At 40.0% G+C, this 19,099-nt stretch overlaps 2 protein-coding genes across 3 annotated transcripts in view; both read left to right on the top strand.

Annotated features, from left to right (window-relative positions):
• The window catches only part of LOC116815952 (glypican-5-like), a 630,803-nt gene that overhangs the window by 371,252 nt on the left and 240,452 nt on the right, over window positions 1–19,099 (top strand). For both annotated transcript variants that reach the window (XM_075068568.1, XM_075068569.1), the window contains one exon: window positions 1,152–1,272. In XM_075068568.1, coding sequence (XP_074924669.1) covers window positions 1,152–1,272 — 121 coding nt within the window. The remainder of the gene's footprint in view (window positions 1–1,151; window positions 1,273–19,099) is intronic.
• Window positions 4,022–19,099, top strand: part of GPC1 (glypican 1) — a 738,496-nt gene continuing 723,418 nt past the window's right edge. Inside the window, exon 1 of the mRNA XM_032764746.2 lies at window positions 4,022–4,039. The gene's annotated coding sequence lies outside the window, so the exon portion shown is untranslated. The remainder of the gene's footprint in view (window positions 4,040–19,099) is intronic.

A 19,099-nucleotide genomic window follows, 5' to 3' on the forward strand; every position in this document is an offset into this window, starting at 1 on the left:
CTTCTGCTAGAGTTTACAAAGGCATACATTTGGTTCCCAAGCAGATATGGGTGCATAGGAGAAGCCAGTTGTTGAGTGACCTTCCCCATCAGTCCCACTGCCTACCTGGGCCATGAATACCTCCTTGTCCAGTTTTGCTGCAGAGGACGTGCAGGGAAATCAAAGTAGTTTGCATAGGATCCCCAGAAAAATGGGGACCCAATTTGTTCCTTGTATTTAAGGATGCAAAAACAAGTAGAAAGAACAATATCTTGGGGCTGAAACAGAACTACAGCAATGACTGAATGATCATTTGGTGTGTGTCTATAACTTTGTCCATGGTGATAGGATGAGGATGCTGATAGAGGCAGGCATTTACTGTGTGAGAACAGCTGATGTTTTTCAGATCCAAAGGTCTAAGGTGAGATTGCCTAGAGGCGGGCTCTACGTATGTATATATCTGAACTGCTCCTAACAAAGTCATAATGATAAAGATAATGCATGACTGAGTTGAAGACTGCTGATGTATCAGATTGTGCCGCTTGAAGGAGTTCTTACAATACATCTAAGGCTGAAGCCCAGCAGGCAATCTCATCTTCTCAATTGCTGACCTCTCCTGAAAAGCCTCATTTCACTGAGTGGAACATTTCCCCTGCTGATTGAGAAATTGTACAGCATTGCCAACTCTTGCGATTTTACTGCAAGTCTCGCGATATTTGTTGTCTTCCTTAAAGCCCCTGGATTCCAGTGATTATTTGAGAATCTCAAATTTGATTTTTCAAGCAAGTTTCCAGCCCTTAGAGTTGCGCAGAAAAGCTTGAAACATAAACCTGAAAGGTTCAAACACCAAAATACAAATAAGAAACCTGAAACGTTGAGTTTTTTTAAATCTCTCATGATTTTTTTGGGTACTGACTTGTGATATTGGAATGGTTGGAGTTGATAATACTGCAAGAAATCATGTTATTTTATTCGGATTTGGGGTGATGAAATAATTGTTTGCACTAATTACACTATTTACAAACAAGTTTGCTTTGTAATATGTTTATTGACCCTGACACGTTGAGGAAAACTTGGGTATTATTCTAATGAAAATAGCCTGTAAAATGTTACCCTCTCACTTTCAGTGTAAATATTTTCTCCCTGGTTGATCTTTTGTTCCCTTTTTTTAGTTACACCAGCAGAGTTGTTTCCAATGGACTGAAGGCACAAATTAATAACCCAGAATTGAAAGTCAAAGGATTAGACCCTCTCATCAGTCATTTAATTGACAAACTTCATCATTTTAACCAAGTAAGTAAGTCTCACAATTAAAAGCTTTTCCACGTTGGGTCTTAGAAGGGATCTGAAGGTGAAAACACTGGGGTACAGTAATTCCTCGCTTAATGTTGTAGTTATGTTCCTGAAAAATGCTACTTTAAGTGAAATGATGTTAAGCAAATCCAATTTCCCCATACGAATGGGGGGTTTAGGTTCCAGGGAATTTTTTTCACCAGCCAAAATATATATATATATTATATAGATATACATACAGTGTATGTTTTAAACAAACAATTTAATATTGTTCACAGCAGTGATGATCGTGAAGCTTGGTTGAGGTGGTGAAGTTAGAGGGTGGAAGAGGGAGGGATATTTCCCAGGGAATGCCTTGCTGCTAAATGATGAACTAGCACTCGGCTGAGCCCTCAAGGGTTAACACGTTGTTAATGTAGCTTCTCATCAAGGCATCACGAACAGGAGGAAGGGGAGACAGCATAGCAGACAGACACACACCGTGTGTGTGTGTGAGAAAGAGAGATGCACACTACCCCTTTAAATAAGCTGACCCATTCTTAAGTGCATTGTCTTTTTAAGTGGATCAGGAAGTTGAGACAGCAGCTGCTGCCCCAGGCTCTCTGTCTCTCTCTCCATCAGTGTCCGCTCCCTGCTCTATATGGAGAAGGGGTAAGTGGGGTGCAGGACCAGGGGAAGGGGGATGCCCTGACATTAGCCTGCCCCTTCCTCCCCCCCCTGCACAGCAAGCAGGAGTCTCTGGGAGCAGCTCCCAGGCAGAGGGCAGGAGCAGCACATGGCAGTGAGGGTAAGGACAGCTGAACTGCCCGGCAGTTGATAGCCTGCTGGGCGGCTGCAGCACAGGGAACTTAGGGGAGCGGGGAGCTGATGGGGGGGCTGCCGGTCCACCCTGGTTCCAAGCCCCCACCAGCTACCTTCAACAGGCTGCTCTTCCTGCAAGCAGTGGACAAAGCAGGTGGCTGCTAAACGACTTTAGAAGGGAGCATTGCACAACTTTAAATGAGTATGTTCCCTAATTGATCAGCAATGTAACAACGAAACAATGTTAACTGGGACGACTTTGAGTGAGGAGTTACTGTATATTGTATACTATACTGAAGCACAGAACCAAAAGAACAGCACTGTGGGATGGTGGCATAACTGGGCTATAAACTACTTTTGTGCCTCGGGAGCTGGTCCAATTTATGGCAGCCTTCCCACAGCTGTCAATGGGCTGCTCTGCAACCCAGTGTCCCTGAGGGCTGGGGAGATGCCTCCTTATCTGCAGCCCCATTCATTACACAGGGGCCTGTGACAAGTGTGAAGCTGCCTATGCCATCCTATGATGTTCCTAGGCTGGTGGAATTTTCCTTCAGCCTGGAGCAGACTTGTTTTCTGCTAGATTGGATCCCCAAATCTGTGGTGGTTGAATTCCATAGAATACCATAGTCAGAATACAGAGTTTAATTAGGTCAATTAAACTTGTGTGCAACTTTCAAAATGTTTCCTTGCCCGAGTGTGATTTCTAACCTTTCCAGCCATAAAAGGAAAGATGATCTGCCAATAGGTTTACCAGAAACATGATTAACCTAGTCTGTGTAAACTCTCAGCTCATGCTCCCTTGGTTATGCTTGCTGTCCAGCCCGAACTGCTGTGTTTCAGTGCTGAATCCATCATGATTCTATTGTACTATTGCTTCAGCACAACTGAATGCAAGTTGCAGAAATAGCGTCAGTCTAAATTAGCTAGAGCTAACAGATTTAACAGCAATTGATTTTCATGTAAAGTAGACATGTTTTCTTGTCCAGTTGAAAGAATGTTTACAGTTTGTGTCTTTGGAGTCTGCAGTGTTTATACATGAACTCATCCCTAATTTTTCACCGTAAGAGAATGGTATAGCACGAGACTGAAAATAGGCAGTAAATAGGCAATGGTTATTGGACCTAACCTCATCTGCTCTGGAAGGTATGTAGGAGAAAGTAATCTGCACCAGATAATATGCAAGGGTGAATTATTTTCTTCCTGGGTCCCAGAGGAAGCAAGGAACTGAGTAGCTATGACTCTTTGTCAACAGTTTGTTCTTGAGAAGCACAACTTTGTACTGCTCCTTACCCAGGGCTTGTGGCAAATCCACAATCTAGCCATCAATTAGTACTGCTATTAAATTTAAGATGGTTCTAATATTTCTGTAGGCTGAAGATTTAGAGATTCTGTGTATTGATTTAACTTGCCATTGGGAATTATAACTTCCAACAGGATGTGGTATTTAATATTGCAGTGAAATAAATATTATTAAGCCAGATTGGGTAAAGTGATTATTCATTATTTATTGGCTTTTTGCATGTTATCAAATAGTGTTAATTTACTTTATAAATAGTAATTATAATTGATCTGTGTAATAGTTTTCTATAAACTCTGACAATCAAATGTAATTAGAAATAGATTGTCTGAGTGTCTGTGTATAACCACAATGCTGGTCACGCAGCTCTGACCCCAGCAGCCTGTCAGCAAACTCCAGACATGCTCTGGCTTCCAGCAGCCTTGGTTCCTACTTAGAGAGTAATTCCAATACACTGCCATTCCTGGATTTCTCCTCCTCACCCCCTGAAAAAAAACCAGGTACTCTGCACTGTCGAGCCCTTTCCTGGGCAATCCAGATATGAGGTCCACTGCCCCTTTAAGAAGATCAACATAGAATCGTAGGAATGGAACGGACCTCAAGAGGTCATCGAGTCCAGTCCCCTACATTCATGACAGGAGCAAGTATTATCTGCACCATCCCTGACAAGTGTTTGTCTAACCTGATTTTAAAAATCTCCAATGATGGAGCTTCCATAACCTTCCAAGGCAATTTATTCCAGTGCTTAACCACCTTGACAGTTAGGAAGTATTTCCTAATGGCCAACTTAAACTGCCCTTGCTGCAACTTAAGCCCATTGCTTCTTGCCCTATCCGCAGAGGTTAAGGAGAACAATTTTTGTCCCTTCTCCTTGTAACAACCTTTTATGTACTTGATAACTGTTATGTCCCCCATCAGTCTTTTCTTCTCCAATCTTCCTCATAGGTCATGTTTTCTCGACGTTTAATCATTTTTGTCTCTCTGGACTCTCTCCAGTTTATCCACATCCTTCCTGAAATGTGGCACAATACTCCAGTTGAGACCTAATCAGTGCAGAGTAGAGTGGAAGAATTACTACTTGTGTCTTGCTTACAACACTCCTGTGAATACATGCTTTTTTTTGCAGCAGTGTTACATTGTTCACTCCTATTTAGCTTGTGATTCACTATGACCCCTGGATCCCTTTCCACAGTACTCCTTCCTAGGATGCCATTTCCCATTTTATATGTGTGCAACTGATTTTTCCTTCCTAAGTAGGTTACTTTGCATTTGTCTTGATTGAATTTCATCCTATTTACTTCAGACCGTTTCTCCAGATCATTCTGAATTGTAATCCACCAAAGCACTTGCAACCCCTCCCAGCGTGGTATTGTCTGCAAATGTTATAATTGTACTCTCTTTGCTATTATCTAAATCATTGATGAAGATATTGACCAGAACCAGACCCAAAACTGGTCCCTGCAGGACCCCACTCATTATGCCCTTCCAGCTTGACTGTGAACCACTGATAACTACTCTCTCGAAATGGTTTTTCAACCAGTTATGCACCCACCTTATAATAGCTCCATCAAGGTTGTATTTCCCTAGTTGGTTTATGAGATAGTCATGCAAGACAGTATCAAAAGCCTTACAAAATTTAAGATATACCACATTTACCCCCCACCCCGTCACAAGGCTTGTTAACCTGTCGAAGAAAGCTATAAGTTGGTTTGACATGATTTCTTGGCAAATCCATGCTGATTGTCACTTATCTTATCATCTTCCAGGTGTTTGCAAATTGATTGCTTAATTATTTGCTCCATTATCTTTCCCTGTACAGAAGTTAAGATGACTGGTCTGTAATTCCCCAGGTTGTCCTTATTTTCCTTTTTATAGATTTGCACAATATTTGCCCTTTTTCAGGCCTCTGGAATCTCTCCCATCTTCCATGACTTTTCGAAGATACTCACTAATGGCTCAGATATCTCCTCAGTCAGCTCCTTGAGTATTCTAGGATGTATTTCAGGTACTGGTGACTTGAAGACATCTAAGTTGTCTAGGTAATTTTTAACTTGTTTCTTGTTTTAGCCTCTGAGCCTTCCTCATTTTCACTGGCATTCACTATGTTAGATTTCGAATTGCACTTACCTTTTTTGTGAAAACTGAAACAAAAAGTCATTTAGCATTTCTGCCATTTCCACGTTTTCTTTTATTGTGTCTCCCACTTATTGACTAATCGGCCTACTCTGTCCTTGGTCTTCCTCTTGCTTCTAATGTATTTGTAGAATGTTTTCTTGCTACCCTTTATGTCTTTAGCTAATTTAATCTCATTTTGTGCCCTGGCCTTTCTAATTTTATCCCTATGTACTTGTGTTATTTGTTTATATTCATCCTTTGTAATTTGACTTTGTAGCAGGGCGCAGTGCCTCCTGCTGGTCATCCTGGGAATTAACTCTTCCAGCCCAGAGCGCCCTCTGTAGGCTGGAGTCTCATCTGTCATTGTCCGCTGTGTCCCTGCTGGACCCCAGTGCCCCTTTATCTTGAGGTGTTGCCCCTTGGCAGTGCCCCACTCTCTGGGTCTCCCTTCCCAGGGAAACCCCCACTCTCTATCCCTATCTTGCCACAATGGCTACTGCCAGTCATCATCTAGCTCCCGCTCACTGGGGCACACTGCAGTCTGTAAACTTTTCATCATCAGCAAGGGGGTTTGGACCTGCTGCCTTTGCCTATCTCTGGGCTGCCCCTCAGCAGCCCCAGTACCCTTTTTGGCCTTCTAGCAAAGCCTGCAGCCTGGGGTTTTACTAGGCTGGAGCTCCCTCTGCCCTTCCCCAGCACTGCTCCACCTCAGGTACCCTTCTCAGCATCCAGGCAGCCAAGTCCTTCTCTCTCAAGAGCTAGAGAGAGTCTCTTTCTCAGCTCCTGGCCCCCAGCCCTCTTATAAGGGCCAGCTGGGCCCTGATTGAGCTGGCCACAGCTGTGGCTGCTTCCCCAATCAGCCCAGCCTTTCACAACTGCAGGCCTTTCCAGGGCTGCTTTTACCCTCGTTCTGCAGGAATGGGGCAGCCACCCCATTACAGACCTAGTTTCCACTCTTTGTAGAACTCCTTTGTGAGTTTCAGATCATTGAAGATCTCCTGGTCAAGCCAGGGTGGTCTCTTGCCATTCTTCCGATCTTTCCTACACATTGAGATAGTTTGCTCTTCTGCCCTTAATAATGTGTCTTTGAAAAACTGCCAACTCTCTTGAACTGTTTTTCCCCTTAGACTTGCTTCCCAGGGGATATTATCTACCAACTCCCTGAATTTGCTAAAGTGAGCCTTCTTGAAATCCACTGTCTATATTGTTCTGTTTTCACTCCTACCATTGCTTAGAACTTTTGTTTAGGAGCTGCTTGCCCAGTCCTGCCTAATCAGGGCTACGTGGGTTTGAACATGTGTCACCAACACCATTCAGGGCAAATTCATAGCTTCACTTATAACATTTTCCCATGATACTACTGATCAGCAAGTTACTCATTTTCAAATGATACCTCACAAGGCATATTTTGTACAAAGATTATTACAATGGTTTGTAGGGTGTGAATACAGGGGTGCACTCAGTCACACAGGTGAATTGAATTTAAAGAATAATAATTCTCTTTTATTTTTTTCCACAGACAATATAAAGGGTGGAATTTAAAATGTGATAAATAATGTATTATCTTTGTTTGTTCTTAACTATATGAAATTTGCTACCTTGCTGTGTGTAGTAACTTCAGGTTTTCTTTACAGAAGGGATTCTGGAGAAGGATGGGGTTTGGAGGGTAAAGGGGGGAAGGAGGAATGTGTTTTGTCATGAGTGATTTGAAACAGTGACAATGGTAAGCGAGCACCTGTTTGAATGATATTGCTTAACTGTAGAAACACAATTTCCTCCATGGAAGGGGAAGTGACATAGATTTTAAGAGTGCGAAAGAAGCAGGCTGTGTGTCTGAAGGATCAGTTAGGGATCATGTAGGGGAGAGAGAATAAGCTCTGACATGTAAGACCTAAATTGGGCAATGAAGGAGATTTTTAGCCTCTACAGAGGAAGAGAAAGTAGATGGAGTCTGCTGACCAAATAATGCCCACAGTCACCAATAGAGTTAAGGGGCTAAAATCCCTGACCTAAACTGCATCACCTAGAGATTTGCATTGGTGCTGTACCACAGCAAGTCCATGTTCATGCAGAATGTCTGGACGCCTGTGTATAACTCACTGACTGTGCTCTGTTGAGGTGCAAATTTTTAACCGTGAGGGTAATCAACCATTAGAACTACTACCCAAGAGTTGTGGATTTTTCATAAGTGGAAATGTTTAAATCAAGAGAGGATGTTTTTTGTAAATAATATGCTCTAGGTGAAATAAAAATTAATTCAGGGAAGTTCTGTGGGCTGCGTTATGTAGCGGGGTCCGGGTGAGGGGGGTGGGTCACATTAGATGATCACAGTGGTCTCTTCTGGCTTTAAATTCTCCCACTCTGAACATCTGAGGTTCTTTGATGTAAAATCATTATTCATTTGTAAGTCCTTGGAGGGTGATTTTAACCTCCAGTGCTAAAGAGGAGGCCAGTGTTTATATCCTCTTGGTTCCTAAACCCTTAATGTTTGCTATTAGTTTCAGGTCTAGAAGCTGGGCTCATTGTAAAACTGCTGTGGTGGTATTTCTCAGCTGGTACTTCACAAACAATCTCTACTGTACAACTTGTTCACTTGTAACCTGCATATAGGATGAAATCCTGCCCCCACTGAAGTCAAGAGAAGCTTGTCCATTTTCTTCAAGTGGAGACAGTATTTCACCCCTAATATTTTTGAATAGCAAATAGATTTGCAAATAAAACTGATTCACAAATGCTTCTCAGAACCAAAATTCACTAAATTTTGCGTTCAGTTAATACTGTTCAGCCCATGCTATTGTTTGCTTGACTGACATATACTATTTTAATACTCTTTACTCCAGTTATAGAAGCAGCCTCACATATCAACAGAATTATTAATTGAGTTACAGTTGCAAAATCCTTATTACTCTTGATAATGCACAAGCATCAGATCAGATGAAACCCCAGATTGATTTTGAAGAAATAGCAGTGAGAAATAACGTTTTCCACTCTTTTGTAAACAAAGCTGACGTGATCTGGGATTCACTGAGAAATGATAACATGAAATCCCACATGCCTATTTTTAGAGCCACTTTTCAGCAAATAGTGATACTTAGATATTTTTAATGTATTTTTTCACTATAACACATTTGCCAAGTTCAAACACGACAGACTTTGATACTGAGGTTAGAAATCCTGAAGGATCAGCTACACTGGAAAGTTGATGAGAATGTTAGGAAACTGACAAAGCATTTACTGTAGGCATTCTCTAAGATTATATGCTCTCCAGTTTAACTCTCCACTCTTTTTGTCACACTTGTCCTGTGTAATAAAACATAACTTGAGTCTTCTGACATTTCTGAGACTACAAAGATTGTAAATGTTGCCTGGAAAAGATGTGAATATTCAAAAGTCTGGTCCTAATTCAGCAAGGCAATGGGACTTAGGTTAACTAAGAAATGCATAGACTGTAAATGAGACAATTTTAGCAAAGATTGAAGCAATGACACTGAAAGATTTGTTAGAAGTAGTGTGAACCAGCAATAGCTGAATCTTCAAAATGGATTAAATCAGGTTAAGCACAGGACAATTCAGTAACTCAGCTTACCTAGTGCTTAACTGAAACGTAGGTACTGTATATGCAACATTTTCAGGCTCATATAAAATTGGCCGTCTCGGCATATGTGTTCTGGGACTTTTTCTATTACATATAAGTGTAGAATTGCATGGCAGGCTGAAGATTGTGGAATTTACTCCCATAGAAACTAAGGGTGACAACAAACCTCATCACTTTCAGATCCAAATATAAACTATAGAGGAAACAATATACAGAAACTATATGCATGCAAATCTCACTGGTAGTTTCATAAATACTAGCAGGAAACGTACACTGCCAGTGAGAGCTAAAGACAGACTTAATGAAATCTAGCATCTATTCTTTCAAGTTCTCATAACATCAAGAAGCTTGAGAGAGTGTGACTTTTTCTGTTTATTCTTTCTGTGCTCATTTCCACTACCACCACAGGGGGTAATGATGGCTGATCTCTCACTCCAGATAAACCAATAAGCGGGTTACCAAATTACCTAATCAATTTTGCATAGTCATTTCCGCCTCCCCTTCTCCTCCCCGTTTTGTTTTTATAGTGTGCATTTTAATTATATCAATAGACAGTTTCTCCTTGCCCACCCCATGCTGGGAGTCAGACATCTCTCTATTTATGGGATGGAAACTTAATGCTCCCAGCCCTGAGATAATGTATGACCCTTTTTCATTACCCACTTGAAATGAAGAGATTCATCTTAACACTTAATGCAGTCCAGCCCCCTTAGAGACAAAAATCCCAGGTTCACATGTAATTTTCAGTTTCTCAAGAAATATACATGCACAAGTATAATTAATGTTTCATAACACGTACTTGAGGAATCAGATCTTGTCCTGTCTGTCTCAGAAAAGATGCCACTATCAGTTTGACCCCAATATAAAAAAAAGTCTAGCTGTAATTGAGCACTCTTTGGTTTCTTTTTGAAAGCAAGCACGTTTCTGTCATATACAGTTCTCAGTGAGGCATCTTTGTTTTCATTGCTTTTGGCTTTTCTAATGTATTGTTACATTGCCCTGTCAATCAAAGCTGAGACAAAGTGCCCTGCATTCTGTTGTTGGACACCTTTGACTACCCCCACAGGAATTTTTTTAAACACTCTTTCTCTGTTAAGCAGTGTATTACATAGCAGCACTGCCTTGAAGTGGCAGGCTTGAGGCTATGTGGTGGCACTTAACTGTGCAATACTGTCCATATATAAGCAGTAATGCCTGTAGATTTCAGATGAGAATACTCACTGTTTACCAATCAGTGTTACTTGGCACCTTATATTTAACTCAAGTGTTCCAGTTAGAAGAGAAAATAAAATCACAGGAATCCTGATGCATACACTGGGTTGGGGCCACATAGAGACCTACCCATACAATGTAGTCATGTTAGTCTCTAAAATGCCCTGAGAGAGGAACAAATTTATTTGAGCATAAGCTTTTATGGGCTAAAACCCACTTCATCAGTTGCTTGCAGTGGAAAATACAGTAGGAAGATATATATACACACACAGACACAGAGGACATGAAAAAATGGGTGTTGCCATACTAACTATAACGAGAGTGATCAGTTAAGGTGGGCTATTATCCGCAGGAGGAAAAAAAACTTTTGTAGTGAAAAGTTGAGAAGAAGATGTGAGTAACAGTAGTGGGAAAAAAATTAGCATGGGGAAATAGGTTTTACTTTGTGTAATGACCTGTCCACTCCCAGTCTTTATTCAAGCCTAATTTAATGGTGTCCAGTTTGCAAACTAATTCAAATTATGCAGTTTCTCATTGGACTCTGTTTTTGAAGTTTTTTTTCTTGGAGTATTGTGACTGAGGTCTGTAATAGAGTGACCAGGGAGATTGAAGTGTTCTCAGACTGGTTTTTGAATGTTATATTTCTTGATTTGGTCCATTTATTCTTTTGCGTAGAGACTGTCCGGTTTGGCACATCAATCAGATGTCAAGAATTATAACATTCAAAAGGACATTTTCTAGATGAAATTACATGGTCCATTTAGAGACCAAATTTTGACATTCCCCAGTTGGGATTTTTCCATACCTCAGGTAGGATACACATCAGCTACAGGTGGGAGTCCCAACAATGGTAGGAGACTGTGTTACTGGGGTCCTGCAATGGAGGGAACATGGAGAGATGTAGATCCTCAGGAATGAGGAACTGGCCCCAGGCCTCCTGCAGATCTCTGCCTTTCATAAGAACTGGTGGTCCTGACCATTGTTCTCTGCTACACATCCAGCCCTCCTCAGAAGTAGAGCAGCAGCTGACTGTGAGTTACATTCCTTCTTTAGTGAGTCCTCCTTTTTCTGGCTTTTAATGTCAGGAGGGAGTGTCTTTATTCTTTGACAGGTAAACCCAACATGTCAATTTTTTAATCACTGTGATATCTATATTTATGATTTCTGCTGCTGTATGTCTCCCCTGACCCTTACAGCTACTTTAAACAATTGAGCTATGCTATATGACAATGGCCTGTCTTCATTTTATTGTTAATGAATTTCAACAAAAAGTATATCTGTGAACCTCTCCTGGAGGCAATACAGAAAGCCAGCAGCTTTGTTCAGCAAAAATATCTGGTCTCCTTTGAAATGAACAAAAAATGATTATATAGATTTAGAAATATACTGTTACAGATTGTCATGCAATTTCAAAGCACTGTATACCAGGAAGAAGGAAACTATAAGAAGGATATTTTTATATGAAAGAAGGGATGGTTTGCCCCATAACTGTTGTTTCAACACTGTTTATGGGAGCCAGTCTATCCCTGAAGTTCATGGGTATCTTTCCACTGGTTCATTAGGACCTGGATTGATCCATAATTATGGTTTGTAAAAACTGACAGCTTTACATCAAAACCATAGGTTTCCATATAGCTCTCTGGAGATGTAACAGTAGGAGGTTTCAGTGATAGTCATGTGTGCTGATCCCTTTTCCTGATATTATTGTATTATTAAAACTATTTATTCAAAGGCCATCATCGTGGTATCTGGATGCCTTGCAAGTTTTAAGTTGAGACAATGAGCATCTCACTAATAGAGACTATCCTGCCTGCTGCTTTACCAGTCAGGTATGAAACCAGGAGATAAGCGATTGGGAAGACCTGTGCAATCAAGGTGCTTCTGGTGACTAGTTTAATAGTGACACTTTAATAGTGACTAGGTTTGCACTTAGTTTGTAGTCCCACACAGAGGAAATTCTAAGTATGTATATTGCTTTTAACTTCCTTTCTATGTAACTAAAGGTTAGGGCAGGGGTGACCCTAGACTAGCTACCAGCAACTGGCACCCTAGGCGAATCATGCAATCGGAGCCCCCACCCCCAATCCCCAAGGGCAGATCTAGGTTGAGGTTTTTGGTAAACTGAGAAACATTTTGCCCTTCTTTTATTACTTTTAATGTTTTTTAAGCTTTTTTATTTTTTTAATAGCAGCTTAACTATTCGGTTTGTCCATCCATCCATCTGTCCAACCAATGTTTCTGAGATCAGATAAAATAAAGACACAAATTTTTCAGAATAGATTTGTACATAACAGCTAGATGATATTTCAGTCTGATTTCAAATAAAAATGCATTAAAAAAGTTAATTATAATTTTTATTATTACAAATCCAAAACCATCCATTACACTATCCTGCTTTAACTGCAATTACCACCACATCCAATATAGAAAGAAATAAGAAAACTCTTCAATGAACTTTAACCTGTATTTACAAAACACTCAGAATAAAAAATACATTGTGCTCTTAAAACATGACTTTTCTTGCTTTAAGTTTTGAAAATTCAGTCACTAGTTCTTTTAGATCCAGTTTTCTAGCTATTTCTTGCTCTATTGTGCAAGTCCAAGAAGTCTGTTTTGCACCATTGTTGAAGACAGATATGTTTTTATCAATTTTAACTTTGAGAAGCTACATTCCCCACTAGCTACGGAAACTGGCAAAATTAAAAGAACGTGTAGAGCTATAAAAATGTTTGGAAAACTGTCCATGAGTTTATTTTCACAAAGAAACTTCAGCACTTCTTCAGGAATGGAATGTTTCTTAAGTCATCTTGAAAAAGCCTGAAGCTCACTACACAAATCTGTAGCATCAATGTCTTCTGAATTTTCATGAGTCAGTGCTGACTCGTTTTATACAAAGTTCTCTTATCTGTTTTGCTATTTTCTTTTGCAAGCTGTGGATATCATATAGAAAGCCAAATACTATCTCTAGCTGCTGCATCTGTTGAAATCTTTTGTCAACTGAGTGAATAGCAGTATCAAGGACTGTGAAGTAGAAATTCACTTTGAACCTTTGTTTTGGGTTCTGAATGGATGTGTCTCATCCTTCATACGAAAACTGCTGTTTCTTTTGCCAAATGTGAACTGGCTGTGGTTCAAATCCTGTCGGAAAGTCTATTTCTTCAGCAATCTTGAGAGAATCTACCAGTGTTCTTTCGAACCCTTCGTCACTTCTGAATTCCTCCAGAATATTTTTAGTTTGTTGCAGTTTTTGAATAGCTGAATGTATGTTCAAATTATTTTCCTGAAGCTGCTTACTAGTGAGGTTAATCTCGAAAAGGATATTATACCACAAAATGAGTAAAGTCACAAATTTGAACTTGGAAAGGCCATTTGCAAGAACTTCTGCATCTGAAAGTGCTGTATTGCCAGATGATCCTGTAAAGGTAATATCATCAGAAATTTCAATTAGGGCATCATAAATGTTTCCAAGTTCAGAGTGAAGAGGCTTCAAAGCATCAATGCAACTCTCCCATCTTGTCTGACTAAGTGGTTTCACAGTTAGAGAATTCACATAGCGAGTCAGAATCTCCCAGTGGCTTGTTGATCCAGAGAAAAACACATAAACATGTTGCACCAAGTAAAAAAAATTGCTTGCCTTCAAACGGCATCTAGCAGCATCATTGACAACCAAATCCAGAGAATGCACACTGCAAGGAACAAAAAAGGCCCTAAGATTGATTTCCATCATTCTTCTTTGCACACCATTGTCTTTACCCTTCATATTACTCCCACTATCATAGCGCTGGTCACTTAAGTTTTCAACAGATAATAACATTGTTTCAAGCTCTTGTAGAATAGTTTCAGTCATAAATGCTCTACTCGTCTCCTTCTGTGGTATGAAACTCAAAAAATGTTCCTTTATGAGCACTTCAACATTATCTTCACCTGAAGACTTTTCCATAGCCACAAAATGAATGATCATCGTCATTTGTTCTACATGACTCACATTTGGTGTACAGTCCAGTATTATTGAAAACTATTTTGCAGAATTGGCAGCTTCTACAATTTTCTTTTTAATGGCATTCACTAGAATTTGAATTAGTTAATTCTACATATTTTTTCCCAAGTAATGAACATGTGTTTCATGATCAGTTATTTTATGTAGGTGCTCCTTCATGATGGGATCAAACAAAGCTCGGTATTCAACAATTTTTTAAAAGTTTCCATTATCTAGAGTGTATAATTTTTCATTTCTGCCGTGAAATGCTAAATTTTGTCCACCGAGAACTCTCACTAAAGCAATTTAAACCACATTGCAGCCATCCTAACACATCTTTTCACTGCTTAAAGGTTCAGTGATTAGTAACATACACTCACCTATTAAAATAGTTACAGCATTTACACGGAAACAAAATGACCTTTTTTGACATTATAATCTGACACCAGTTGTTTGGAAAGTAATCCCGGTCCCCACAGTTACCCGCTTGGAGTGTGACATCATAACTTTCATAGTCATTGACAACCAATGCTGTTACTTTTCTTTTATGCACCTTTATTTATTACATGTGAACCAGTTATAACAAAGAAAAGTTCATAATTATACAGCCCGATAATAACACTAAGGTTTAATAACGCTTAAAGATACTCACATTTTCGATTTATAACGCTGAAAGACGTTATTCTTTATTCTTTGGCACCAAGAAACACAATTTTCCATAGTATTCACTTGATTCTTAACCATCTTCTTGCAATGTGTGTTAAAATGACCATTTGACATATATCAACTCGCGATATCTCCACTCTACATGAGTTTCCGGCTGTGCAACCTTGATGTATATTCGATTTAAGTGTCACTAGCATTGCAGCTCTTGCTGCTGGTAGATGTGTTTCATTGTGGCTGAGTTATTGCTTATCGAAATTGCGGAGTGGGTCATCTTGACGCTGCAAATTGAAAAAAAAATTGCTAAAATATTATTTATTTTTGCAGTAAATAAAAGATTTGACATATTAATACATTCTCAGAAATGTAGAGAAATTAATTATAATTCATATTCCCTCTGTACACACACAGGAATTCAAATAATGACATCTTTCTTATTTTGTGGGTTTTTTTCATCTTTTTCATTTCATTTTTTTTATATTTGATTTTTTTTCCTCGAATTTGGTGTGCCATTTAACTTGGCACCCTAAGTGACGGCCTAGTTCGCCCATATAGACGGGTCGCCCCTGGGTTAGGGCCACTAAAGGGAAATTCCCATTGTATTCATTCTCATGCATTTAAGAGAGAACTTTTATCTTCCTTTTCCATGAGTCCATAAAAAAAAGATGTGTATGTGTGTTTGTTTAATGCATATTGAATTGAGTTTTGATGGTTATTTGTTTGAGTAATTTAATTATTGATGCCCTTTAAAAGACTGTAATCTCACCAGAAGAGAGGCAGAGAACTGGGAATGTGACGGACTATGTATTCATCAAAGACATTGTCAAGGCTTGTGTCTTTTCTGTTTGGGCACAGCAGCAAACAACTTTAAAAGTACAAGCCACAGTGGCTTTTAAAGAAGTCCAAATTAGTTAGAATAAGTTAGAAATGTAGCTGGTTTTAAATGTATTAAGACTGCTGTACGTACAGTATTTTGGTATAGCCAACAGTCTCAACTGGGCACCACCACTCCCACTACAAAATCTGCACAGGGGATCATGAAGGGAGAAAAACTCCATGAGATGTAATCCAGAAGTAATCCAAAAGTAAAACCCCAGCAAAAGGGGTCAGTGTACATGACTGAAACTGCCTAATGTTGCATCTCCAGGGATATCTGTCAAGGAGACACTCTAGAAATGTTAGCAGTTTGCACTTCAAATCCAGATTTCTCACATTCCCTTTGAATCTTGATCAAGCTTCTAGGGACAGATAGTCATTCACATGGTTGTGCACAGATACTGGAGGAATAGCGTCCAAATTCACTAAGAAATTGTACTCGTGACATTAATTAATTAGACCAATGCAAACCCCTATGCAGGCACAGAATGAGACTTCTACTGGTGTAGCTAAATTTAGAATGTACAAAAATAAGCTACACCAGTGCAGCCCATCCCATCAATGGAGTGAAACCGGTGCAAATTTCCTTAAAGTAAACAGACCTCAGAAGTCATGAGCAGTAAACACATAGTTGAATTGTGTGGAGATTTATTTAATCTCTTTTTAATGTCACACTGGGCCCAGTCATAATTGGTTACTTTTTTAGTTTTTTCTAAATATTTTCAAAGGTTGTCCAGTTTTTCCCCCTCAGAGATGTGTTCAGTTGCAAAAACACCCCTGGAGCAAAATTTTAGGGAGAGTATCTGATACCATTATAATTTATAGTTAATTTAGGACCTGAGCCAACAGGTATTCACCAGTCCCACTGAAATCAATGGAGTTTTGTTTATTTAAGGACTGCAGCTTCAATGCCGCTGTTTTTTGTAAAATGCATTGACTTGAGATATAATTAAATAGCTAATTATGAATTGGGAACATTCTTCAGAATTAAAATAGTATAAAGATTTACTAGAGACAGAGATCATTTACTGACTCAATTAAACACTACTAAAACAGGTTTAAATAAGACAACTCTGAATCTCTACTAAATCCTACATATCTTATGTGCTGGCAAATATATAATTCTAAAATGTCCATTTATTATTCATGTGTTGTGTCTTAGTATACCATTTGTCTCGCAAGTATTGTCAATAAATTATTTGCCCAGGCGGGTCATTGTGTACATTTTGTTTTGTTCATTATGGAAAACTAATCGTAAATCAAAATCATATACTGTACTAACTTATTGCAGTGACTCGAGTCAAATGCGGAAAAAAGTACTACTGTTTCCATCTATAGCAGAGCTGAAACATTTCACATGTATGAAAAACACAGAAAAGGAATATCTCATCCTTGTAAAGAGACAGTCTGCCCTAGGATGTGCATGAGTGGCAGTACTGAACACTAATTAACTGGATCCTGACCTGGTGTTAGTTGGCATAGCCCCATTGAAATGAATTGTGTTTATTGTGTGATGAGCAAGTGGAGAAGTGGAGGCAGGTTTCCGAAGGGATCTAATTTGTTGTGACACCAGAAGCCCAGGAATGGAAAACAGGCCTGGGCTGGTATCTCTGAAGCTCTAGGAACTCATATGTAACACTGGGGCCACTCAGGATGGTTACTAATGAATGCTTTCCTATAAATCTGCCTTCCACTTCGCTTACAGACACTGAAACAGAACTGGCTGCAGAGAGCTGTGAAGAAGCATTTGTCATACCGATGCCATTTGTATTAAAACATCCATGTTAGGAAAGGGTTAGAAAAGCACTCTGAGTTAAGCAAGGCCTGCAATTAGGGACAATTCTTTAAAAGGCTCATAAACCTCCACTTGGGAGCTCTGAATTAAGTCAGACTAACCCAGGGCGTGGAACAGGTAATTGAGTTAGCGCTAATTGACACTGACCATGTAACTTCTAACCTTCTTCTGGTACATCTGTTTTTTTGGGTATCACATTTGTGTAAAGAAGCAGCATTCACTTTCTCATGGGTGCTTTAACTTGGGAGCTATTTTCAGTAAAATCTGTATGGCCAGTACTGGCTTTTTTCCTTTCCTTTGATAATGTTGCTGTTCCGCTCCTGCAGCAGCACAATACTCCCTGTTTTTGGGAGCGGGATCAGAAGTGAAAACGCAACCTTTTTGAGGTGATGAAAGGAATGTGGCCCTGCTGTCTGCCCCAACTTATTACCACCTTGTTGTTGACTCCCTCAAAGCAGATGTATGCATTTGCACTCCTGTTTTGTTTCCAAAAATGGTTTATGTGGTTGCATTTCTACCTGGGAGCTCTGGTCCTGTCTACCAAAGGATGCTGTTTGCTACTATGGAAGAATGGGCAGAGGCAGGAGCCAGGAGGGAGGAAACTGCTGTAGGATGAGTGAGTGATGGAGACCAGAGCTTGCCCTGTGGATAAGGGCAACCTGTTGTTGTGGGAAACCTGACTGTGGGTATCAGAAGATAGCTGGCTCTGTGTGTTGAGGGGACTGTGGGTATCAGAAGATAGTTGGCCATGTGTGTTGAGGGGAACTGTTTGTGTGAGGAGGAAAGAGCTAGGGAGAACCTTCATTCACTAAGGGCCAGATTATGGCATCTTTCCCGCACTGACTATTACTCCGTAAGCAGTCCTTTGTGATGTAAGGTATTATTCAACCTGTGTTAAGGGGTATCAAACTCAGCTTGTTGGAGGACATCATTGTCCTTGACCAGAAATCTCAAATGAGGTGAAAAAGAAGTGCATATCTTTGACAGCTATATTAATTTATTTTTAATTGTAATTAATGATTTTTTTAATATGTAGAGTATGGAACAATTATAACATACATAGGGACATGTGGAGGTTTATTAAAGTTACAAAGTATTTCATTATTTTTATTTCATGGTTGAAATTATTGCATTAACCCAGGGTAATGTTCTTGTCACTTTAACACGACAGTGGTATGTGACATATTGGAATATTGCCACTTCTTGGGTGGTTGTGGCTGCCAATGTTTGATCTCATTCTGAGCAATGCATCCCAGGTATGATCATATATTTATTTTGGGAGCAGGGCCGGTGCAACCATTTAGGCCAACTAGGTGGTTGCCTAGGCCGCAAAGATTTGGGGGCACCAAAAAGTGGCGTCCCCCAAATTTTTTTTAAATGGTTGCAGCCGCTGCTGCTGGAGGGGCTGAGCTGCCGGCGGCAGCAGCTGCCTGCAGCCCAAGGTGTCCCCCGGGTCAGTGCGCCGCCGCCGCACCCCGGCAGCCCAGGGCGCCCCCC

Source organism: Chelonoidis abingdonii, chromosome 8, assembly GCF_003597395.2.
Source record: "Chelonoidis abingdonii isolate Lonesome George chromosome 8, CheloAbing_2.0, whole genome shotgun sequence".
In the NCBI taxonomy this organism is placed as follows: domain Eukaryota; kingdom Metazoa; phylum Chordata; order Testudines; family Testudinidae; genus Chelonoidis; species Chelonoidis abingdonii.